Genomic DNA, 24,803 nt, shown 5'->3' with positions numbered 1-24,803 from the left:
AAATATTGGAAACTACATGACTACGCTTCTGCCTTCTCAAAGTTCACGGTCCTCAGTTTCACTTGATGGATAAAGCAAAACATTTTGCAAGAATTAATATTGGTGCAATTTGGCCCAACGATTTACCACTCCTGAACCTCTTAGCTACAACAGCTATTAAGTTTAGTTTATTTGAAGAAAGAAAGCATTGCCATCTTTCTTTCTAGTACCTTTTGAAACTGTTGCTACCCTTTGTTTGGATCTTTGGAACCTTAGCTCACCTGACAGAACGCCATTCAACTAAACTGGCATCATATTCAAGGATGGGGGCACTGCTGTTCTAGAACCCCTGAAGCTCCTGTATTTGTGCTGTGCCCAAGTCGCCCAATAGAAAAACATAGAATGACATGCCAGTCACTGAGCATAACCAAAAACCAATCCAATCATATACAGGCCTGAGACTCCATGCCAATCTCACCAAAGAGAAACAAGAGCAAAACTGCATCACCACCGGCACACACCGTGCTATCTCCCCCAAACTGTTCAAAAGCCCTAACTAAATGGCATCATTTACAACGTCAGCTTGTGATGATCACCTACCAAAGCGCGACGAGGCCGTCTTGCCTGGCCTTTCCAGCAACCCCACCATGACCACCTTCTTCTTGCACTCCTCCGTGGCGCATGGCTCCGCCTTCACCACGACCTTCTCGCCGGCCACCCCCGCCGGGTCGCCGAACCGCCGGCTACCGCAACCACCGCCAGCAACTCCACTGCTCGTGGCCTTGGCGCTGGCGCCGGCGCCGCCCAGCCGCGCCCGGACGAAGCGCGCGCCGTACAGGCACGAGCACAGGAAGACCACCGCGGTGACGCGGCCGAAGAGCACGATCACGCCCAGCGTCGTCGCCGCCGTCCACAGCCCGGTGCGCTCGGACTGATGGCGAAACGAGTGCCGCCTCGACGGGGCTCGCCAGGTGCGGCCGGCGACGACAGCTGGGCCATCGGTTGGTCTCGGGCCCGACTGGCTCGTCTCTGGCCGAGGAGGAGCAGGCGCTGTGCTCGTCCATCTGGTCCTCGTGGCCGCAGCGGATGTCGAGGCTTGCGGATGCCTGCTGCCGCTTGGCCCGTCGTCTGCCGCTGGTCGTGGCTTGCGGTTGCTTTGCTTCTTGGCGTCACCGAAACTGCTCACCTGCAGAGTGCAGAGACCATCATGCATGCATGGGAATGAGAGCGGCTGAGCGATGACATGGACGACCAAATAAACAGCTCCGTTTAGTTTACATCAGAAATTCAGAATATGCCTGCTGGTCCAGCAGCACGTTTTTGCAATGAAAGCTGACCATTGGCAGCATGGCACGAAAATGATTGGCATGGCATGCATTCAGAAATCAGAATCCAGGGAATATGAACCAGTAGCATAGTGGCAGGAAGGTAAGGGTTCCTATCATCACCGGCGCATGGGCCCAGCTAAAGCAACAAGAACAAGTATAGTATCGCGCTTAGCTTGCTTCTTGTTGTCGCCCACGAAAGGCTAGAATTGAAAAATCCAGATTCTACGGCTCGTATCTTTGCTGATTTGTTTTTTTTAATTAAGGTTTTGCTGATTTGCTTAGCGGCAAAGACTAGGGACGCGAACTAGGTGGTGTCAAAGTGTTGTAGTTTTATTTAGGCCTTTGGCAGAATAACAAAGAAGGTTGAATTCATATAGTATTTGTTTGACTTCTTAAGAAGATTAACTCATCTAGTTGAGAATTTAACCTGCAGAGTAGATTGTACTGCCGCCATGGGCTCTTCTAAGTAGAGGCAGAGCTTGACCCAAAATTCAGACGGGGATGGTCAATGGAACGGAGCACTGAACATGGATGAATAATACCAAGTTTACTGTTCAATCAGTGATAAATTACTTTAGGCAGAGGGGCCATTGCACTCTTTAGTCTGGATGAAGCTCCACCCTTACTTCTAAGGCAGTCGACAGTGGGTGAACCTCAAAGATTTTGGCACAATGATGAGGAGGAGCAAAAATCGAGTGTGAAAACCACCTGAAATGCTAATGCGAACGTGAGGCTTTTAATTAGTGTTGTACTATTATTACCATTTGCTCTCTTCAAAATAGTTATTCTAAGGACTTCAAAATCCGGCCAGCAGCTGAGAATCTCTCTACCTTGTCCTCTAGTGAATGCTAAGAAACACACAAAAAAAGTTCAAATTCAATCCTTTCATGATTTCTCCACGAATCCAAGGATTCCAACCATGAAGAGTACCAAAAGCTGATCGATTTCGAGTCACGACGTTTTAGTAAACCCACGTGACAAGCCATAGTCGCGCCGCGCCCAAAACCTCACAAGTCACAACAGCGACGCAAAGGACGACGGCGTTGGTTGGTCAATCACGCAGCTTCCCGCATCGCCATGACGCCGATCCCGTTAAACCACCCACCAACTCAGTCCCGACTAACTACGTACACCGGTTACGCGCCAAGAATGATCCGGTCGACGTCAAAATTAACCAATAATTAAATCAAAGCACACAATCGATCGATCAATCAAGCAGTAGTCTTGGTCACGACGACGATAGAGCTAGCGCGTAGCACCGATCAACTGCTCGAGATCATGGGCCTCGACGTACCTTGGCCGGCAGGAGGGCGCTGCCGCCGGAGACGACGGACGCGAGCGCCTTCTTGGGCTGCAGCGACGCCGTGAGCAGCAGCAGCAGTCGCCTCCCCCTCCGCTTCCTCCCCTTGCTCTCGTTACCGTCGCCGCCCGCGCCCTTGCGCTTGCCGCCGCCCTTCCGGAAGAACCACGGCCACGCGAGCCACGACAGCCTGAGCCTGAGCCGCCGCCGCCGCTTCCTCTTCGCCGGCGCGCCCGCGGGCTTGGACGAGCTGGCGCCCCAGAAGCAGAACGGCAGGCAGGAGCACCGTTGCCTGCTGGAATCGTCGAAGACGCCGCCGCCGCCGCCTGCTCCAGCCCAGCCCTCGTCGAGCACAGGCATGGTCCCAATAATCCCCGCCGCTACCTAGCTAGAGCAGCGCGCTGTGACCAGCCGGCAAAGACGACGACGGCTGGCCCATCCGAGACATGCCGCCACGGCACAAGGAAACAAGCTTCCTCTTCTCTTGTAATAACCTTGGGTCGGCTTGACCGGGAGCTAGAATCTTCAGGCTATATGCGAGCTGCGTGCTCGATGGGATTTGGAAGAGGATTTCGGAGACGAATTTTCTAACAAGGCGCACCGGGTGTTGCTTCGGGGGTCATGATTGCAATTCATGGAATGGAACAGCATCAGCTCGCGAAAGCTAGCTAAGGCGCGGAGGAATTTTTAAGTCACGGTCGCCTATGACACGAGAGCAGCGGTTGGAGACCGCTTCGTAGCGAGACCGCGCAACACTGGTGCCAGAGGAGGATGGGGTGCATTCAATTAAAATCTAGCTAGTCTATTGTTCAAGCTGCGAGCAAGCTTGCAACGAGAATGTTTACAAATGCTTGAAACAGGCGAATCCCAAGGAATGATCGATATAGACGTGGGATTATTGTATCTTCCATGAAATTGTATGATGGTTTCTTTTATCAAAGAAAATGGATAGATCTTGCGTGGAGCTCATGTCGATCGCTTCGGCACGGTCGTCTTCAGGCCTCATGACGCGGCACATTAATACTAGCACGTACTACTACAGATGGCCAGCGCTAGCAGCTTCTATTTCAACGTTGAAATACAGTTCTGCGAGAGAAATGAGCTTAACTTTTGTTTTTTAATTTGTTTTGGTTTGGCCAGTTGTTAAATGGATTTTGATTCTCCGGGAAGAACAGCGCCCGTCGTCCTGTGCCACCGGTTTTGTTAGGATAGATAATGCTACATGTCATGTGCCTGAATTTTCCAGTTCTTTCAGTCCATGTTGTCTCCAGTACTGGATCGGGATCCTTCAGCCGACAGGGAAATAAGATGGGATTGTATCTCTTCTACTGAGATCGATGTCCTTTATTCAGGAACGATAGCTCTTCTGAAATTGCGCAGTCGGAGAGTGTGTGGAGCTCTTCTCGCTTCATCACGAGCTAGTCCTGCGTCCTTATACGTTGCAAAAAGTAATCGAGTCGAATGCAGTATCACATGCATAACGATGAAAGCATGAAACACAATAGTCCTCTGTCCTTACTGTGTTGTCACAATGCAATCACTGAATCCCGCCCTATGTATAAAAAGTACTCCTAGCTATGTGGCCGCAATTTCTCTAGCAACAAGTTTTCTGGAATTTTTTTTGTGGTCTCTATTCAATTAGTCATTGAGTGATTTTTGCTTCGCTAATTAAAAAGTATATTCAGAACTAATGGTTTAGACCTTGGAACGAGTAGGGGTTGTGCTTCTCAAAGTGAAAAATAAAATCAGAGGAGCCTGTGGTGTCTGCATGCATCTTTTTTTAGTCATCAGGGCACCGAGGGAACATGTACCTTTCTAGATTTCTCTCTTTAAGTTTATTTTCCTATGGAATTTGTTAGATAAATGCATCATCATAAGGAGTCATAAAGATTGAGCACAAAACATTCTACAAGGTAGAAAACGAAAAGGAAGAATATTGATCGAATTGGTAAAATGAAAGTCCCCCTAATAACCAACTAATTAACTAACGTGACGTTGAGGCCCCGGAAAATTTCGAGCAGATTTTGATCTCAGGGAAACCGGTATGGATGTGTGTCCTTGCGTAGAACAACTCCACTTTGACTAGTCCTAGTTGCCCATCTTTTCTTATCATCTGCTGACTGTACACTAGCAGTCACTACTACACCAGTTAACTTACCACCACTTTTTGTGAAATTACCATCATCTGGTTCGCATCCAGTAAATATTGTCATGCTAACATGTTTTTTTTAAAAAAATGTGACTGTTGGTTAATAATTGCTTGAGCTCATGCATAACAGTATTTAAGAACTAAAACGAAAGAGATATTTTTATAAAAACATTGGCAGGAAATAAAACTTCCAGTAAAAGGAAAAACATTTTACTAAACTGTGGGGTGACATAGGACATCATAACTTATGTTATAGAAAATACATTAAGAAGTTGATATGATTATTTTCATAGGTTAGGATCATCTAATACTAAATTAGTCCTAAAGAAACAAAATTGCATGAAAAACAATGATGAAAAAATCTTGAAATATAACATAAGTTCTAATGCCTATGTCACCCCACAAAATTGAACTTAAATCAACTTATGTGCAAAGAAAAAAAACACAAATTTAATTAGGGGGTAGATTGCACTAAGTGGATAGCTAGGGTAGTGGAATGGACTTTTTCCATAGCAAAATATTTTCCCCTATTTACATTACTTCTATATTTTTTCTATTACTACTATGCTTCTACTTGTATTATATGACAGAAGGACAAGGGGTTTGGTCAACTCATTTTGTTGTGATTCCATTTCACGAGAAACTTCCGCTCCCTCTTCATCAAGAAAACTTCTTACCTTGGTGTCCAAGAAATGCAAACGATAATGTTAATCCTACGGTTATCACATTGTTCTTTTCCTAATAGATTGGAAAAAGCAAGTGGCTATTCCTTAAGAGAGTGATTAATCTGGGACCAATCTGCCCATGTGTGCGCAGAGCCCATATTTACAGTTGTTCTTGGTACGGTCCAACAAGTCACACTATTAGAAAAATGAGCATTCGTCCCGAGACTTAGTACCGTTTGCATTTTAACCCGGTACTAATGTGAGCATTACTATATTAGTACCGAACCTAACGGCTAGTTCCCCGGGAGGTCCATGTGACCGGTACTAAAGGGTATATATTTGTACCGGTTGGTGCCCCCAACCGGTACAAATGCGCCACCACCCATTAGTACCGATTGCTGCCGCAACCTGGTACTAATGTGCCACCCCCCTTTAGTACCGATTGGTGCCCTCAACTGGTACTAATGTGCCACCCCTCCTTTAGTACCGGGTTGGGGCACCAACCAATACTAATGTGGACCCTTTAGTACCAGTTGGTGCCCCCAACTGGTACTAAAGTTCCTCCTATAAATACCCTCTTTCTTTCTCCTGCCCGAGCTATTTCCTCCCGCTCGGGCTTCATCCATTCATGGTGAAATAGGGGGAGGTGCTGCCGGATTTGTGATCATTTCGTGGAGATTTCACTAATTCAAGTGCCCTTGATACATGGTTAGTATACTAAGTTTTATCCTTTAGAGCTAGAGTAATTTATGATTTTTAGAATAAGGTACAATGGAGAGATTTTTCATTTATATGAATGTGTTATTTAGAGCTCATATTTGTTGTTTCAAAAAAAGCACCATTTTGTATAGGAAATTGTAGGAAATCATGTTAACTTACAAAAAAAATCTTGAAGTAGCTAGAATTTATATAAATCATGTTAATTCTTAGAAATGTATAAAAATAAGTGAAAATTACATCATGTTAATTTAGCTGTTATCAAATTGTAGGAAATAATGTTCATTTCTTGCTAATTCAAGAATTTTTCTATATTCTCCAGGTAATTCAACATTTTTACTACAATTTCTAGCTAATTCGTATACTGCAGGAATAAAAAAAGAATTAACATGATTTTAGTAAAATGATATTTGTTTCATGTTTTTTATGTTTTATTTATAATTGTATGGATGATCAGAATATCTTTGGTTCAGTAATATTTTGTAGATGGATCGGCAATGGATGTACAATGTAGACAAATATTCCATGGAGTATATTAATGGCTTGAGTGGTTTTCTCGATCAGCCAGAATCCAACAAACCGCCGTCCGGTTTCATTTGTTGTCCATGCAGAAATTGCAAAAATGAGAAGGATTACTCATCCAGAAAGACTATTCACGCCCATATATACAGTTCTGGACTCATGCCTAACTATTTTATTTGGACCAAACATGGGGAAAGAGGAGTTATAATAGATGATGATGATGAAGAAGAAGATGACAACATTCTTGACTGGATTGAAGGAAGTGCCTTTGAAGATGCTCCAATAGGCGAGGCTGAAGAAGAGATGAGCGAGGCAGAAAGTCCTATCGATGATCTAGGTCAGGTGTTGCGAGATGCAAAGGAAGAATGCAAGAATGTGAATGAGTCAAAACAGTTCGAGCGTATGTTAGATGATCATAAGAAATTATTGTACTCACATTGCAAACAGGGGCACAAAAAGTTGGGTACCACACTGGAAACGTTGCAATGGAAGGCAAAAAATGGAGTTTCTGACAAGGGTTTCAATGAGTTAATGAAAATCATAAAGAACATGCTTTCCGAGGGGAACGAATTGCCGTCCTCAACGTACAAAGCAAAAAAGGTTGTTTTCCCTCTAGGTTTGGAGGTACAAAAGGTACATGCATGTCCTAATAACTGTAACCTCTATCATGGTGAGGAATACGAGAAATTAGAGGCTTGTCCTGTGTGCAAAGCGCTGCGTTATAAGATCAGGCGAGATGACCCTGGTGATGTTGAGGGGAAGGCCATCATGAAGAAAGTTCCTGCGAATGTAATGCGGTATTTCCTTGTAGTACCACGGTTGAAGCATTTGTTCAGAAACAAGGCACATGCAAAGTTGATGTGTTGGTACAAAGAAGAACGTAAGCAAGATGAAATAATCAGATACCCCGCTGATGGGTCCCAGTGGAGAAAAGTTGATTGTGAGTTTCCCGAGTTTGAAAAGGATGCAAGGAACATACGGTTTGGTTTAAGTACAGATGGATTCAATCCATTTGGTGAGTTTAGTAGTGGTCATAGCACTTGGCATGTGACCTTATGTATGTTCAACCCTCCGCTCTGGATGTGCATGAAGCGAAAGTTCATTATGATGCTGATAATTATCGAAGGCCCAAAACAACCTAGGAATGACATTGATGTTTATCTAAGTTCGTTGATTGATGAACTTATACTGTTATGGAAGGAAAAATGTGTACGTGTGGGGGATGAGGAACAAAAGGAGACTTTTAATCTACAAGCATTGTTGTTCGTAACCATCAATGATTGGTCGGCGCTTGGTAATCTGTCCGAACAGTCAAACAAGGAATTCTGAGCCTGCACGCACTGTTTAGATGATACTTGCAGTATATATTTGAAACACTGTAGGAAGGTCATGTATACAAGCCATCGTCGATTTCCTTTTGCTAAGCACTCGTTAAGAAAGAAAGGGAAGCATTTTGAAGGGGAGGAAGAAAAATGTACTAAGCCCATTCACCGTAATGGTAAACGTGTATTTTATATGATAAAGGATGTGAGGGTAGTCTTTGGCAAGGACTCTGGTAGCCAACATGTTCCGAACGACAAGGATGGACATGCACCCATGTGGAAGAAGAAGTCTATATTTTGAGAGCTACCTTATTGGGAAGTCCTTTAGGTCCGTAATGCAATCGATGTGATGCACCTAATGAAAAATCTTTGCGTGAACGTGATTAGCTTCTTGGGTATATATGGAAAGGCAAAGGATACAATTGAAGCACATCAGGATCTGAAACGTATGAAACAACGAGATGGCCTACATTCGGAAAAGAGAGATGATGGACATTACTAGCATCTTACCAGTTACACTCTCAGTAAGGAAGAAAAGGAAAGCATGTTTGAGTGCTTGAATAGTATCAAGGTCCCATCGGGCTACTCCTCAATATACATGCATTAATAAATTTTAAACAGAAGAAATTCATAAATCTAAAGGCCCATGACTGCCATGTCCTGATGACACAATTACTGTCTGTTGCACTGAGGGGTATTTTATCAAAGAATGTGAGAATGGCAATCGTGAAGCTATCTGCATTCCTCAACATGATTTCTCAGAAGGCAATCCATCCAAACAATCTACTAAAGCTGCAGAATGACGTGGTGCAATGCCTTGTCAGCTTTGAGATGGTCTTTCCACCTTTCTTCTTTAATATCATGACCCACCTTCTAGTCACCTTATTAAAGAGATTTTTATTCTCAGTCCGGTATTTCTACACAATATGTTTCCTTTCAAGAGGTTTATGGCAGTTCTGAAGAAGTATGTTCGTAATTGTGCCCGTCTGGAAGGAAGCATCGCAAAGGGATATGGAACAGAGGAGATCATTGAGTTTTGTGTTGAATTTATTGATGTCCTGAGTTCGATTGGAGTCCCTGTATCACACCATGAGGGGAGACTGAAGAGAAAGGGCACATTAGGGAGGAAAGCTCGGATGGACCTCGATGAGGATACATTTCGTAAAGCACACTTCACGGTCCTGCAACAATCATCCCTGGTCACTCCATATATGGAGGAGCACAGGGCTATTGTACGGTCCTCAAATCAAGGGAAGACTGAGGCCTGGATTACACGTCATCACATTGAAACTTTCACCTCTTGGTTACGGCGACGACTGATGGGTGATGACACAATTGAAGAACAACTAGCATGGTTGGCTAAAGGTCCATCTATCTCAGTATCGACATTCCAAGGATATGAGATAAATGGGTGCACATTTTACACCAGAGCCCAAGACCAAAAGAGCACAAACCAAAATAGTGGTGTCCGTATAGATGCAATAGACAACAATGAAAACAAGATAGATAATATGGTGTCATTGAGGAGATATGGGAACTCGACTATAGGCCTTTGAAAATCCCTCTGTTTCGGTGCCAATGGGTGAAACTTACTGGAGGAGGTGTAACGACAGACAACTATGGGATGACAATAGTGGACCTCAACAAGATTGGATACAGAGACGAATCATTCATCCTAACCAATGACGTGACTCAAGTTTTGTACGTGAAGGACATGACAAACAAACCAATAAGTAAGGGTGCTAATAAATCAAATGACCAGCCAAAGCGCCACATAGTTCTTCTAGGGAAAAGAAAAATCATTGGAGTTGAGGATAAGATTGACATTTCAGAAGATTATGATCAGCTCAATGATCTTTCTCCATTTTTAGTTGAGGTTGACTCAAGCATCCTGTTAGCCAAAGAGGATGCTCTATACTTACGCCGCAATCGCAACCAAGGGACGTTAGTCAAAAGGAGGATTATTAACGTTCCATTAGATGATGTTGTGTAATGTATTTGAACCATTATGTTGTGTTTTTGGTTATCAACAAAGGAATTAATGTAATTACCATATTATCCTTAATTATGAATGATTAGATCTTGTTTATACTTTATACCACTAGGTGGTGGTATTGTGCACCGTAAAAGAGCTCCTAGTTTATAAACCAAAGTAAAAAAGAATAAATGAAAGAACCTTTGTTGCCCCAGCAAGGCTGGGTTTAGTTGTAGAGTTAAATTGTCTTGTCAATTCGTCGCTCTGCGTTTAACCTTACTCAAGCACATATCTCTGCATTTGACCTCGCTTAAAGACTTGGCTCTTCGTTTGACCTTGCTCAAGGACATATCTCTGCATTTGGCCTCGATTAAGGTCATAGAAATACAGTCCTTTAGGTTAACATTGAACTGAACAGATTAAAAAGGGCAATACTGTTGCATCTTAAATCTGCACTGAAATGCCATGGCATGCAATAAACCTAAATTATGCAAATTAGTACTCCCTTCGTTCCAAATCGTAGGTTGTTTTGGCATTTCTAGATACATAGATTTTGATATGTATCTAGACATAATACCATGCAAGAAGAAGAAGTTAGAGGGCCGTATCATCATCACAAAATTGCTGAAGATGGTGAACCAATGGCTCCTGCCAATGCTAAGACAAAATTGGTGAATCAGATTGGGTTTTTTCTTGTCAAAGATAACATCCCAATAAGCTTTTAGAATTGGAAAAGACCTGACAGCGTCGCTTCAACAAGCACGGTCCCGATCCCCATAAGCACGGTACCTGATCGAGAGAAAGAAATGTTATGGAAACTGTTAAAAGAAAACTTCACATTCAAAGGTGTAGATGAAGACAAAGTAAAAGAATGGGGCTTCAAGAAGGGTTCAATTGCTTTTTAGATGTACAAGAAAAACCCGAACAAAGAGTGCATAAAGAAGGGTCTTACACCTGATTTCACGAATCACCCGAAGTTAAGAGATTATTGGGATTCCTTTGTATAGTTCAAGTAGTCGGAAAAGAGCGCTAAGACAACTCATACCAACACTGACAATGCTCACAAGAAGAAAAACTTTCATCGTCTTGGGACTGGAGGTTATAAGTCAGGGATCATGAAATGGCAGAGGATGGAAGATGACATAATTGCTAGGGGACTAGTACCGCAAACTCTTGAATGGCCGGAGCAAGCAAAGAATTGGTATTATGCTCATGGCGTCACACTCAATCCTGAAGATGGATCATTTGTGTTCGGCCATGAATTAAGAGAAGCGGCTACGAGGCTTGTTGACTTAATAAAGGCAACGGTCGATGGATTTTTCGTGCCTGATCGAGAGAAGGATGAGCTGACTATGGCACTTGGTAATCCCGAACACCCTGGATGTTGCCGAGGCAAAGGAGAAATTCCATGGAAGTTTACCTTTCGTGAGCACATTGATTCATATAGAAGTCGCCAAAGAAGTAAGGCCGACCACGCACAACAGCTGCGAGAGTTGCAAGTCGTGAGCACATTGATTCATATAGAAGTCGCCAAAGAAGTAAGGCCGACCACGCACAACAGCTGCGAGAGTTGCAAGAACAAGTAGCTTTGACAGAGGCAAGAATGGAGGAAGCAATCGACCGGCGTGCGGCGCTAGCTCTTAGCAAACAAGCCAGTGAACAAGCTGCTGCTGCTGAATCAGGGGCACATGTCAACATAAGCCCCACTCAATGTCGAAGTAGTATTGCTTCCACGGAAGCCCCAGCTAGAGAATCTTCTGGCATACTTGAGGACAACCAACGCCACCGCGTGGATGACATCACTAGGAAAGCCCTTGTGAGCTTGTTACTCCTACAAAAAACAAGCTCATCGTGGTGGCTTATGGTGTGGTTGAGAAACCGACGCAAGGCCAAACACTTCATGACGTGGAGATTCCAGCTCTCGGTTATGTCAAAGTTGGGGTGGACCGAGTGGTCGACAGTTGGGATGACCTGAAATTGGAGACCCCTGGAGGTGATGGGGAAAAGAATCTAGGAGAAGCCATCCATGGTTGGATTCTATAGCCCAAGCACTACATAAGGATTACGCAACCGAATCCCCCGACCTTGGGATCATCTCCTCAAGGCTTAAGGGTAATATCACCTACGCCATCTGTCAGGGCACCCTCTCCACTACCAGACAGGGATCCTAGAATGAGTCCACTACCAGATAGGGATCCAAGCATGAGTCCACCTCCACCTCCTATGAGCATGGTTACATGGCGAAAAACGCCTTCAGTTCCACCTACTGCGGCTACGAATAAGCAGAAAAAGAAGAAGAAGAAGCAACTACCACCCAAGTACCCATGTGATTTGACAGATGAGGAACTCTGCATAGTAGTGGATGCTGAGGTAAAAGATTTCTTCGCAAGGGAGAAGCCGAAGCAAGACCCACCAGTTTATAAGGGTAAACTTTGAGCTTTCATTAGAAGCATGGAGGTGGAGCGAAGGAAAGAGCCAGAGAAACCACCTCTATTTGATTACGACAAACAAATAACAAATGCTTCTAAGAAGAGGAAGAAAAGTGGGTCAACTATTCCACAACTCGGAGCCCAATCCAACCAATCGGTTGCCCCGCTCCAGGTGCTTTCTGAGTTTGATAAGAACCTGTTACAATTTGCTAAAGATACAAATCTGACCGTAGCTCAACTTTGAGGGGAGGATCATATCCCAAAGCACCTTGGGCTGCTAAATGGAAATATGAGTATGGGAAACCGCTTGTGTGGCCGCAGTTGGTGAACTGTCTCCCAACGAAGATGTACAAGTTGCACCAATCGTACATGGAGGCTTCAGCCGAGGGTTTTGTCGTGCTTGAAGTTTGGATTGGTGATCAACATTATTTTCATGGGGAAGACATCATAAATGTCCTGCTGGAGGAACTGTATTTCCTATACAATCAAGACGCACTTGACAAGTCACTCGTCAGTTGTTAGGTTCCGTAAGTCTTTAATATCCTCTAGCTTCAAAATCCAAGCTCTAGTCATTGTGCGATGTCTTAACTCCTATTCGATTTTGTATCATGCAGGATCGAGATTCAAACTTGTCAGAGGAAAGGATACTATGACGTAGGCTTCATGGACCCCGATGTTGTAAATGAGGCAAATCTAAGAGATAAATCAAATCGGACATTGAAAAATATATATACGTTCCTCGACAAGCAACATTACAATAAGTACATACTATTACCGTACAACTTCAAGTGAGTGTGTTTCCCATCTCTTTCTTTTTCGAACTAGCAGTTAAATATAAGATTAACTAGCTTTAATTTAGCTGTACAAATTCCATTGGATGCTCATTGTTGTCATGCCTGATATGAGCTTCGTATATGTCTTCAACTCTTTGAGGAAACCAAAACAAGAATACAATGACATCATAGACGCTCAACAAAGCATGGGCTCAATTTCGTCGAAATCACATGGGTGAATTCAAGGAAGAACTTTATTGGAGACTTATTTCCCAGTATGTGTTGAATTTTCACTTCTCGTGACACTTCCTTTAACACAACAAGTATTTTATAACTTTTTTTCCATATATATAGTGTTGGAGATAGGAGCCGGGTAACAATTTATGCGGATACTACGTATGTGAGTTCATCCACGGCTTTGTAGGTCCGAAGCGTATGACTGACCATGAGTTAACCGTACATATACAAAATTCTTAATAATAAATTAGTTCTGATTGTGCAAACACATTGATCTAATATATATATATATATATATATATATATATAATAATGTTTGCCACTAACACAGATGATGAACAGGAAGGACAGAGTTCTCGACATGGACTGCATCAGGGCAATTCAAGATCAACTCTGTAGATTTCTTCTGAACGAGGTAGTAAATCCAGCGGGTGAGTTTCATAACGATGGATCAAATCTACATCACTGTCAGGACTCGGGTTCAGAATAGTAGATACGAAATGTTGAACTTGGAAAGTTGAGGCAATGTAATATTATTCATATATGTATATGCACAATATGTTTATATATATAATAGTATCTCAAATGTAATATTAATGATAAATAGAGCTTTATATATATATATATATATTAGCGTATTAGAATTAGTATACGTAAAGGAAAAAATATGAAATATGAATATAGAATAAAGAAATAGAAAAGAAAATGAGAAAAGGAAAGAAAAAATAATTAGCACTGGTTGGGGAGACCAATTGATACTAATTATGCTGACGCCGCGCATGGTGTGGCAGGTTAGTAGCGGTTATTTCAACCGGTAGTAAGGGGAAATTATCAGTACCGGTTGCGTAACCGGTATTAAAGGAGGGTTCTCAACTGGTAGCAGAGGTGTTTCCATAGTAGCGTCACCAGAAAACAGCGACACGCATGAAGTGTCTATCAGAACAGCAGTCGTTCTGAAATATGTGCACATCAGTACATGTGATTGCTTCAGAAAAAAAAAGAAGTATGCGCGTCCAAGTACGTCGCACTTGAATAAGATAGGCAGATTTGTGGTTGTGGAGTCATCAAATCACGCACGGCTCGAGTGCTCAGTGAAATTTGCATCTGATCTATTAATCCGTGCGTCTGCACATGCTAGCGATATTTTTAAAAATTACTCCCTCCATTTCAAATTATAAGTCATTCCAAAAATCTTGAGAGTCAAAGCATCTCAAGTTTGACCAAAATTATAGAGAAAATTATAAAAATTTATGACATCAAATAGGTATACTATGAAAATATAATTGATGGGAATCTAATGAGACTTAGTTGATATCATAAATGTTATTATATTATCATATAAATTTGGTTAAACTTGATATACTTTGACTCTCCAAGATTCTTGGAATGACTTATAATTTGGGATGGAGGGAGTATATGGAAAATAGAACTTGGTGAATGACTATGATTTAGTCTTTAGAGATGGCTGACGCAGGTGCATGTATATTCAATACGTTTCCCTGCTATTTATTCTAATGTCGAGTCTTGTGCCACACATTTTTGTTGTTTTCTTCTCATGTTATTCATATTTGTTATATATGTAGGGTTGTCCATGACATAATATGTATTTTTTGTTTTTTAAACTCCACACATAAAAGAAAGGAGAGAAACCTAAACTAAAGTTTAGGTGAAAATCATATACATGGGACGATAAGACAATAATGTCACTTTGTGTTCATTTTGTTCAAATAGTAAATGAGGGTAGTTTAAAAATAGGTAGTATGGAATTTTTAATATATTTTTACAATGAAAATTCTGATAATTTAGAACCAAGTACTGATGTATTCTAGCAAATGTGCATAACTCAGAAACAATTGGATTGAATAATTGTTGTTGTCAACTGTGAATTTTTTAGGGAAACAACAGGGATGGCCCTACCTTTTTTAGTATAAAAATATGGGTATATTTACAGAGAGGTTCTCGTTATGTAGGCCGGCTTGTTTGTTTAGCTGCAGCTTTTGAGCTTTTCGGAAAAGCTGTTGCTAGCTTTTTGCTTCTGAAAAGCTAACACTAGGTTTTAGAAGATGTATTTAGCTTTCTAAGCTAAAAACATACGAAAAGCTCATAAAACATAGCTTTCCAGCTTTCCATATAAACTCAATTTTTCTAGGCTTCCAGTTTTTCGGAAGCTACAAGAAAAGTTCGCTGTTTGTTTGAACTTCTAACTTTTCATGCTAAGAAGCTGCCAGGAAGCTCAAACAAACAGAGCTTCTCTTGCTACATGTAACAAAGTTGTTACTTTTACTTTTAGTTCAAGAATTGAAAATACTTGCAAAATTTGTGGTCTTAACTGGTTTTCATCTCTCTTTGAGTGTGATTTTGCTAGAGCTGTTTGGTTCTCTGCTGATCCTCCCTTGAGAACAGATCGGCTGTCCTCCAAGACACTCTGGCTTCTATCTTGACAAATAATCACACAGATGATCTTTTGCAGAAAGTTTTCACAACACTGTGGTACCTATGGTCATGGAGAGCAAGAAATGGTTACAGATTCAATAACAAGAGACGGTCGGTGAACAGGGTAGGCCATGAGGTGCAAGCTGACATAGCTACAACTACATTATATGCCTTTCAGTATTCTGATAACAGGGATGCACCAACACAGAATGGTACTCCAAACTATACTACTAACCAATGTATTGCCTTTATTGTCTCTTCAGCTATTGTGCAGGACATGCAGGCCCTTCAGCTATTGTGCCTTTATTGCCTCCTGTTGTCGCTTACACGGATGCAGCTCTTTCACCGGATGGTCAAGGTAATGCTTCTCGTGTTGCAAGTTTGGGAGTGGTCATTGATCTCAGATCATCTGCACATTCATGCTGTTTGCAAGTCCTTGCAAACACTAGGGTGAACTCGGTGGCAATGGGAGAACTGTCAGCCCTTTTGTTGGCTGCAAAAAAATAGCTTCTGCCTTGCAGGTTCCATCCATACAGTTGGCTTCTGATTGCCTTCTTGTTGTTCAGTATCTGCAAAAGGCAGTCATGATGGCTCCATGGAGACTTAAACCATACATTTCAGAGTTCCAATCTCTTCAATCGACGCGTACCTTTCAGGTCATTAAAAATCCAAGATGTCAAAATGACGCTGCTCATAATCTGGCTGCTCGGGCGAATTCTGGAGCCCTTATGGCTCTTGTAGTCTTTCTTGTACTACTTCTAAACATCTTCAGGATGACTGTGATGTTCTGTCAGCCTTGCAGTCTCTAGCTTCTTGGGGTCCTTTGGGCCTCACTCATGTACTGTGTTGTTAAGTTTAAATGAAAGCTCCTTATAAAAAAAAAGTGTAAAGAGGTGCCTTGCCCTTGGCTGCGCCTCCATTCACGACGGGCCCAGAAAGCGGGCCCCAAAAAGCTCAAGCGGATTCAGACGAACAGTATAACAAGTAGCAGTATAGCGAACCTGTGGAAAAATGTTAGCGACAAATTAGAAAGACAAGTCACAGCAGTCACATGCACGTCTGGCATGTTACGATGAGGATGATTGGATGAATGAATCAGCAGATGTACATGAATGAAGCAGCTGGAATAGGTATCAACAAATTGCAAATGTAATTCGCCAAAGCAAATTAGCTTTAATCCACAAAACTGAAATAGGCATGTCAAGTTATACAAATTCAGCATAAAAACTACAGCTGCCGCATATCTACTTGTACAGTTTCAGAAATGTTTGATTCACCATTCATACAGCCACAGCAACGTGCATGGGGGAAAGTGTGCCCAAATTTTAACTGGTCCAACAAACTAACTGGTTGGGCAGAACCAGGACATCTACAACAATCCTGAAACTTGCAACGTGCACAGGGGAAGTGTGCCCAAATTTCAAATGGGTCCAGCAAACTAACTGGTTGGGCAGAATCAGGGCATCTACAAAAATCCTGTAACTTGCAGCCAGGGAAAATCAGTATCGCCGGATGTCCTTCGGTGGTTTGAAGTTGATGGGATGAGTTTCTGGTGTTGCGGTTAAATCCTCTTTCCACATCTTTATAGTTTTATCTGCCTCACAAGACACAAGTCTAGATCCACTGACATCGTAAGAAAGGGCATATATGCATGCCTCACTCTCCAATGATCCTGAAATTGGAGATAACAATAGTAAGCATGGCCAATGGAAATTCAAGTTTAAACAAACATATGCAATTGTGCAACGTGCAACGCCTAGAATTTGGCAAATTTCTAGCTAGAACTCATGGTGAAAATTTCAGCAATGATTGATTTAAGCAAGTATAAGTGTATAACCACTGCTACCAGAATTTCTGAAACAACTGATGCTCTCAACCTCCACTCGTAACAAGAAATATTGCGGGGCAAACAGAGGTGTTCTGCCTATCGCTGATCCTATTACCAAATCAATGCATGATGAAAAGCAATACTTACCCGGCTGGACTATAGTCTGCTCTTGTTGGAAGTTATGGCCACTCTTCCAGTCCCAAAACCACATACTACCATTATCCCCTGCACAAAACGCAAAAAGAAAAATCAAATAGTAAGAAGAATTTAACAGTATACAAGCAGATTTGCTATGAAGTCTTGCTGCCTAAACAAAAAATATTGAATGCTCTCTCTAAGTGATTTGAAACTATGGAAATAATGAGATGACAAAGGTCATGATTATTTCACCAGAAGAAACCAAAACTTACTAAATATTGATCAAATGTTGTTCTTCTACAAGTGGTAAAGAAACAACATAAAGCAGAGTATGATGCATACAGTAAGTATAGATGGTAAACTAAACAATGTAAATACAAGCTGTTCCAGAGAACAGCATGGTATCTAAATCATAACTTGGGCCGATAATTATTTTATATATATTTATAAAACATATAAAACCATTATATTAATGAAACTTTTTTATCAGTGCAAATTTGATCTTTCATACTTCCAATCTAAATATTTAATGATAGTGATAGTCTGGGTTTCACAAGTTTGACTGCATGTACAATGACATGTTTTAAATTTCATTGTAGGGAGGTCCTTAGAGATAAAATCAAATTAATAGAATACGCCAAATTTTACAGTACATACCTCCAGTTGCCATGACACCATCCTCATTTACAGCCATAGCATTTATAATAGTTTTCTGCTGAGACCTAACATTAATAGAGATGAGAAGTGTCAGTGGCATGCAAGCAGAGGTTAGCCAGTCAAGAGAAACTAACTACAACGCCAAATGATGAAGTGATATTCCAAGCGAGAACAGATGCAACATGGCAGCATTTAAAGCTCTACTCATTCAGGAACCACCATTATATTATTTAGTAGGTAAACCTTTTTGCATTTATCTTGGGTAAAATTGAATGTCAAGGAGGAAATTAACGAGTTCCCTTTGCACGTTCCACAGAACGAAAGTTAGAGACACTCTATGACTAAAATTAAAAGCATCACTAATCAGTATAATAAAAAGGGTTTAGTTTCCTTGCCATGCCAAATTTGTTTCACTTTGAAACTAATTGAAAATGGTAGAGTAATTGTTGATTTTGAATTGAAAATGGTAAGGAGAAAATAGCCTTTTATCCTTCAAAACACTCAAACCTACTACCTGGTGCTTTTTGACCAAACAGTGCAGAGCTTTTGAAGTTAAAACCAAACCATTTAACAGGGTAAGTACCACGCAAAAGATTCTTTTAAGCCATCAAGCATCTGGGTATGATATTACAGACTTGTTCGGTAGGGTTTTGAGTAATTGATATGTTGCGGACACATTCTTTGGCCGGAAGTTCCAGCGCAGGAAGAAAGGGTCAGCATCAACAAGTGGCTAGTTTGATGCATATTAGTTAAAAGTTTGTTAGTGGCTTGATAAGAAAGATTTGGAAGTTGTTTAAGAGATTTGGTTAGTTAATCTGTTAGAGCCGGCTCTATAAATAAAGAGCTCAGCATATCTATTAGGTTTAAGCAGAGATAAACCCCAAAGGCTCAGAGCCTCCCTGGAGGGCGAGTGAGGGTTATCTCTGCCATTGCTGTTCATCGTTCAATAAACAAGCCACATCATGATAAGATTTGTTAGTCTAGATTTTACTATCTAGGAGAAAAACGCAAATGCCTCTGTACATGTTTGCTAAGCATTTTTTTAGTAACTGAAACAATCAGGATTAGTCTAGATCTTAGCGTCTTACGATCTAGAAAACAACACATAGATATATGGGACATTAGACTCCAAACTACAGTAGAAATTACACATGGATATTAAAATTCATTACTCACTAAATAGATAATAAAAAACATCTAAAACTACATAAAGAAGATAGAGAATTAACCACAATCAGCACATATATCAAGCACTTATTTGCAACATTGTACAACATGCAAGGTTTCTTGGCTTTGTGGTACACAACCCTATGTTAATTGATATTCAAAGGCATTTTAACCTGACATCATACCATACACATTTTGAATATCAGTCAAGTAGCAATTAGCATATAGTGCAATGTTAGATGTGATAGGCAAACATATAACACAAGTGCAAATATAAGGCACTCACAGCATGTTGTGGAGGAATTCCCCTTTGGGCAGGCTAAACTTCTTTATGTTGTCCGCTGATGCTGATGCAAATGATTTCCTGTAAATGAGATGTTATTGCAAAGGTCTATAACATCATAGATGGTATGGAACTGAACATGGGTAAAAACTAACTCCTTTGGATGCATCGCCATAGCCCGAACAGACTTCTTATGGTGTGTAAGAGTACACATAGTCCTCCCTGCACGAAGAACAAACTGTATTGGAAAAGGAAACAGAAAAAAATTCACTAATTTTTTTTAAAAAAACATTATAGATAACTTACCAGCAACAAGATCCCAGAGTTTGATAGTTGTATCATGTGAGCCAGTTACAACTTGAGGATCCTGAGACACAATCAGGAATTTAAATATATCCGAGAGTAGGTATTGTGATAGGAAAATAAAATTTAGAGTGGAGTAAATTACAGAAAACTATAAACATTTGCAATTTAAAAGTACAAAAACTACACCTTTGTGTGGTGAAAAACACAGTGAATAGTTGTAGTTTTGTGCAAAAATCATAGTTTGTGTTACTAGGGGCACAAATAGTTGTAGTTCTGCGAAACCGGTCCAGATATTGTAGTTTATTTAATGTTGGGTACTGATAGTTGTAGTTTTGTGAAAAGTACTCCAAAATTTATGACACGCACAATATACACAACCTAAAACGTGTCAAGATCATTCTTTCTGTTGCTAATCAGACTTGAGTAAAACTAAACTGTGACAGATACCAGATCCCTTAACCTATGATTTGGCAAAGAACAAGAAATTCCACATGGGTGTTTTGCACATGATCAGATGAAGAGAATACTGTGTAGCAGAAGAAAATATTTCAGATTAGTTGCAACAATGTGAAATGTTGAAATGTTTTCTTACCGTAGGCCGAGCAAACACTGAACAGACAGTGTTATCATGACCTGTCAAAGCAGAAACATGTGCTTTCGTCCGAATGTCCCACACCTGTATATGAAGTAAACCAGATCAATCGTAAAGCTTTGTATGCTGCTAGACCTTTTTCACAATGTGCAATCGTTAGAGATTATTTCATACCCTGCATACTGAATCTCGACCGCCAGTTAATAATACATCAATAGTTGGATGGAGAGCTAGGCAGTAAACACCGCTCAGGTGCCCATGGTAAGACCTAATAACCTTGAACATTGAATACAGATAAGATGTGAACAAATGTTTATATGCAATATAATTACACTGGATTAGAAGTACTAACCTTGTTTTGTTCAAGATCCCAACATTTTACTTGTTTGTCATCACCAGCAGAAAACAAATAAGTATGCCGTTGGCTGACAGCAAGTCCTACATCAACATGCATTATATTACATCCACCATAAATCACTAAATTTCAAACTGGGACAGGAAAGGGTACTGTAAGGGTGTTGAGTGGACCTGGCTGACCAAAACCAAGAGAAACTTACCACGAATTTGTTCAATATGACCAGTCAGTGTAAGCTTCAGTGTTCCTGATGCAAGATCCCATATCTACAACATGACATTAGTTCCAGGAATGAGCAAACTATAAAATACACCAGAATGCCATGGTCGGTTTATGGCTTACTGTAAGAGCGAAGTATGTCTTGCAAGAGGACGGAGAAAAAGCTGAGATGTAACATAACTATCATTTGAATTCCATGTTGTCCCTAGAACAGTTAAAAGTATTGACAACAAACTATGATGTTGTACTAGACGAAGTGGTAGTTTATAAACATGCACTAGTCTCTAGTTTCCCAGGAGTAAGGGTACAAAAATACACTGCAAATCAGCCTTTGTTGCGGTCAGTTTTCAGAACCCAGTTTCACCCTTCAAACACCAATCAAGTTGCATCTATTCAAATAGCCATTAGAAATATTTACAAAAAATCCCAAAATTACATTCCAAAATTCTGAAACAACTTTCGAAAACTTGTAAATTGACAGTTTTTCACTTCTTCCAATCTCTGCCAAGTTGCGGTTATTGTGTGATCTAGTTTCTCAAACCCTACAAATGCATCCACAACATGGTACTTACAACTAGAATCCTACTAGATGCAGCAAGTTTCCACAATAGAATTGAAATTATGAGATGCAAACAGAATAGTAAGGAAAAGGTGTACTTCGGACAGTGGACATCACCTTTATTGTCCTGTCAGCTGAACCTGTACAGAACCACTCATTGCCTGGATCAAATGCTATAGAACGCACCCAACCCAAGTGGCCACTAATGACCTGTGTAAATTTACAAGAACCATTAATATTAATTTGGAGAAAAAAATTAAAAGCATTTATCAGGAAGCAAAGAACATGGAAAGTGAAAGCTCTTGTCATAGCTCTGCGTTAGTGGTTTAGGCTGTCAATAGTAGAACATGCATTCACAAAGATGGAACCTATCTCACTAGCAAGGTGGAATCAAATTTCCAGAAACCTTTCACAAATGTGCCAGATTTATTAGGTAATAAACTATGGAAGTTTGCACTTGAATGGAAAAAAATATACCCGATAGTTCTTCCAAGGAGCATGCCATGCAGGCCTTGGCCATCTACTTGGTATTCTTTCCATCAGTGCAGATGTAGAAAATCTGTAGGATATATCAAGACATCAGCAATTACAAGTGACTCTTAAGTTATAAAATTGCATCAGAAAGTAATGATTGAGAAGTGAACAGATATCTGGGGGATTTGCTTGTTTTCTTGAGAGCATATAAAGCATTTTTTTTATACGACAATATGGATGCACATATATTAAGAAAATACAAAAGATGGCATGTATCCATGAAAAAGAAACAGACACCAGTAAGATGGTTACACCGATGGTTTTCAAAGTTTTTCTAGCATCATCGAATACAATTATTCCACTGTTAATGTAACAAGTACAATACCATAAACAATACTCATGTCATGCTACATGGTACAAGGGCCAATCACTATAAAGCAAAGACAACTGAACAAACCTGTCAGATGATCCAGGAATTGACAATGTTGTATTTTTGCCAGGAATTGTAGATTCACTGAAGATAGTTCAAAAAGAGTAGTTAGTTAAGGGGAAAACAGTACCGTTTTCAACTAGTTTAACAACAAGCAAGGCAATATGAATGCGCTTACGGTGCTTTTGGTAGCATGAGAGGTGCAGGGACAATGGCATTACTAGTGCCTCCTCTCTGAGCATCTTTAGTATCTTGTGTGCCTGAAAAGATGATTGCAAGCTCAGATAAAATAAACCAAAAAAATGTGTTCACAGCTGCTAGCAAGGAGGCTGCAGTTTGCCAAATGGTTTGATTTTCCAGCTCAAATTATCAGGGTGGATCACAATTCCAAAGGGGCTACAAAAATATTAAAACACTGATTTCACCAGGAAGCGATTCACCACGTTTAGAATGTTAAAATACTGAATTTTAGTCAGAAGCTTGCTAGAAATTTTAACACTGAAAGCAGTTTGTTCCTGTCCCAAATATACAATTGCAGTTTTTTCCTTGCTGCATGATTAGGAATAATCTATTTCAACGGACAATCTTGACAATATCCAGTTTCTTCAATGGAAAGATGAGACGAACGTGGCTTCCAAAAATAGGTTCTTGTAGTACTTGGTCAACATATATCCAGATGTGCTCTGGAGACATGTTGCCAGCAGGACTAAGATCTTATGGAAAGCAAAACTAACTACATCTAAAACATGAAGATCTACTTGTGGCAGGCTATTCAGAATTAAATCCAGACGCTTTTTTGTGAGTTCCTTTGTGAACACTGAACACTAACATAGAAGGACTGAAGGGGCAGGGAGAAAAAAGTTTACACCAGATGGGTTTAGCTGCTGTAAATGTAAATCCTTTAGGAAACATTGCAACAGAATGAGAATTGAGGTACTGATTTGAACCCCATCAATGTTCTGCTTCTGCGTAAGACACTTTTTCTACTGCAGCAGTGATTGTGTTTGCTGAATGAGAGGAATCAGACCATTAGTGCTATCGGACCACAGGACCAGTTCCTAACTCAAGAGCCAAGACTAGTAGCTTGTTTTGGTGGTAGTTCAGTATCATTCAAGGTTGCTCACTGTTTTTGTTTTGGGTAACTTAAGCAGGGGATGTAGCCTGTCAGCCACTAATGAGTTAGGCATGCCTAAAAACTGCATTTTTCACAAGATATGCCCTAATATCTGGTGCATTTTTTAATAGTGTAGATGTTAATATATTTCTCTACAAACTTGGTCAAAATTAGAGAAGTGGTAGTAGTATGTAAACAACCTACAATCAATCAGTTCCACTAGCTCTAGAAAACTACGGAAAAATAACGAAATCATCACGCGAACTGTTCCAAAAGACCTAAAAACATTTCTTCTTTGAGGAGCAAGAGGTCATTGTTTTTTTTTTCCTTGTGATAACAAGAAAGAAAAAAAAGGAACGAAGCTAACCTGGCAACGCCAACGCCGTGGACGGCGCCGCCGAAGTCCCATTGCCCTGCCCGCGCCCCTGCTCAGCAGGCAGATCCTTCACCGCCCCGTACTCGGCCCTCACCTTGCACCCAGTGCGAATCCTCTTGCTGCCCCCACCCAATCAACGATACCAAGAGAACACGCAGTTAGGATTCCGTCCGCGTTAGGGTTCTGCGGCTGCCACGGAAGAGAACGGAAGGGGGCGAGCTAGGTTTACCTCTCGGCGTCGGGCGCGAAGAGGAGGGAGTGGGCGGGGGCGAAGAGGTCCAGCGAGCGCTTCAGCGACTTCAGGCTCAGCTTCTTCAACGACTGCGGCTCGACGGGCAATCCATCCGCCGCCGCCGTCGACATCGCCGCCGGCTTGCTCAGTCCGCTCCGCTCCCTTCGCACCTCGTCGAGTCGGCGGCTCGCCTTTGTCCCTTCGGACCTACCTGCCAGTCTTTTCACCAGGGCGGCAGGGCGGT

The 24,803-nt window shown here is 41.3% G+C and overlaps 2 protein-coding genes and 1 long non-coding RNA gene across 3 annotated transcripts; all 3 read right to left on the bottom strand.

Annotated features, from left to right (window-relative positions):
• Positions 1-353: 353 nt before the first annotated feature.
• Positions 354-3,366, bottom strand: LOC111255797. The gene is made up of 2 exons (XM_022822992.1): positions 2,602-3,366; positions 354-1,165 (listed from the first exon to the last, which is right to left on the bottom strand). Exons 1-2 carry the CDS (start codon positions 2,965-2,967, stop codon positions 572-574), a joined length of 960 nt encoding a protein of 319 aa, XP_022678727.1. The 5' UTR covers positions 2,968-3,366; the 3' UTR covers positions 354-571.
• Positions 3,367-15,901: 12,535 nt separating this feature from the next.
• LOC111255839 lies at positions 15,902-16,656 on the bottom strand. The gene is made up of 2 exons (XR_002675926.1): positions 16,479-16,656; positions 15,902-16,398 (listed from the first exon to the last, which is right to left on the bottom strand). It is a non-coding gene; the product is annotated as an uncharacterized LOC111255839 (long non-coding RNA).
• Positions 16,657-16,956: 300 nt separating this feature from the next.
• LOC101769468 (protein pleiotropic regulatory locus 1) lies at positions 16,957-24,776 on the bottom strand. The gene is made up of 16 exons (XM_004982743.4): positions 24,557-24,776; positions 24,319-24,446; positions 23,016-23,097; positions 22,865-22,921; positions 22,411-22,492; positions 22,051-22,143; positions 21,358-21,421; positions 21,153-21,238; positions 20,975-21,076; positions 20,801-20,884; positions 20,209-20,269; positions 20,058-20,124; positions 19,906-19,983; positions 18,453-18,517; positions 17,805-17,882; positions 16,957-17,501 (listed from the first exon to the last, which is right to left on the bottom strand). The coding sequence occupies exons 1-16, from the start codon at positions 24,688-24,690 to the stop codon at positions 17,329-17,331; spliced, it is 1,434 nt and encodes a 477-aa protein (XP_004982800.1). The 5' UTR covers positions 24,691-24,776; the 3' UTR covers positions 16,957-17,328.
• Between the last annotated feature and the right edge of the window lie 27 nt (positions 24,777-24,803).

This window comes from Setaria italica, chromosome IX, assembly GCF_000263155.2.
Source record: "Setaria italica strain Yugu1 chromosome IX, Setaria_italica_v2.0, whole genome shotgun sequence".
Taxonomy (NCBI): Eukaryota; Viridiplantae; Streptophyta; class Magnoliopsida; order Poales; family Poaceae; genus Setaria; species Setaria italica.
This window is presented reverse-complemented; position numbering and strand designations above follow the sequence as displayed.

Bases quoted from the DNA above. Each gene is read 5' to 3' on its own strand.
- LOC111255797 (XM_022822992.1), bottom strand. From the start codon at position 2,967: ATGCCTGTGCTCGACGAGGGCTGGGCTGGAGCAGGCGGCGGCGGCGGC. The intron at 1,166-2,601 runs GTACGTCGAGGC...TGCACTCTGCAG, and splicing joins GCGCCCTCCTGCCGGCCAAG to GTGAGCAGTTTCGGTGACGC.
- LOC101769468 (XM_004982743.4), bottom strand. From the start codon at position 24,690: ATGTCGACGGCGGCGGCGGATGGATTGCCCGTCGAGCCGCAGTCGTTG. The intron at 20,885-20,974 runs GTATGAAATAAT...CTTCATATACAG, and splicing joins GTCGAGATTCAGTATGCAGG to GTGTGGGACATTCGGACGAA. The intron at 17,883-18,452 runs GTATGTACTGTA...CGTTTTGTGCAG, and splicing joins TGGTGTCATGGCAACTGGAG to GGGATAATGGTAGTATGTGG.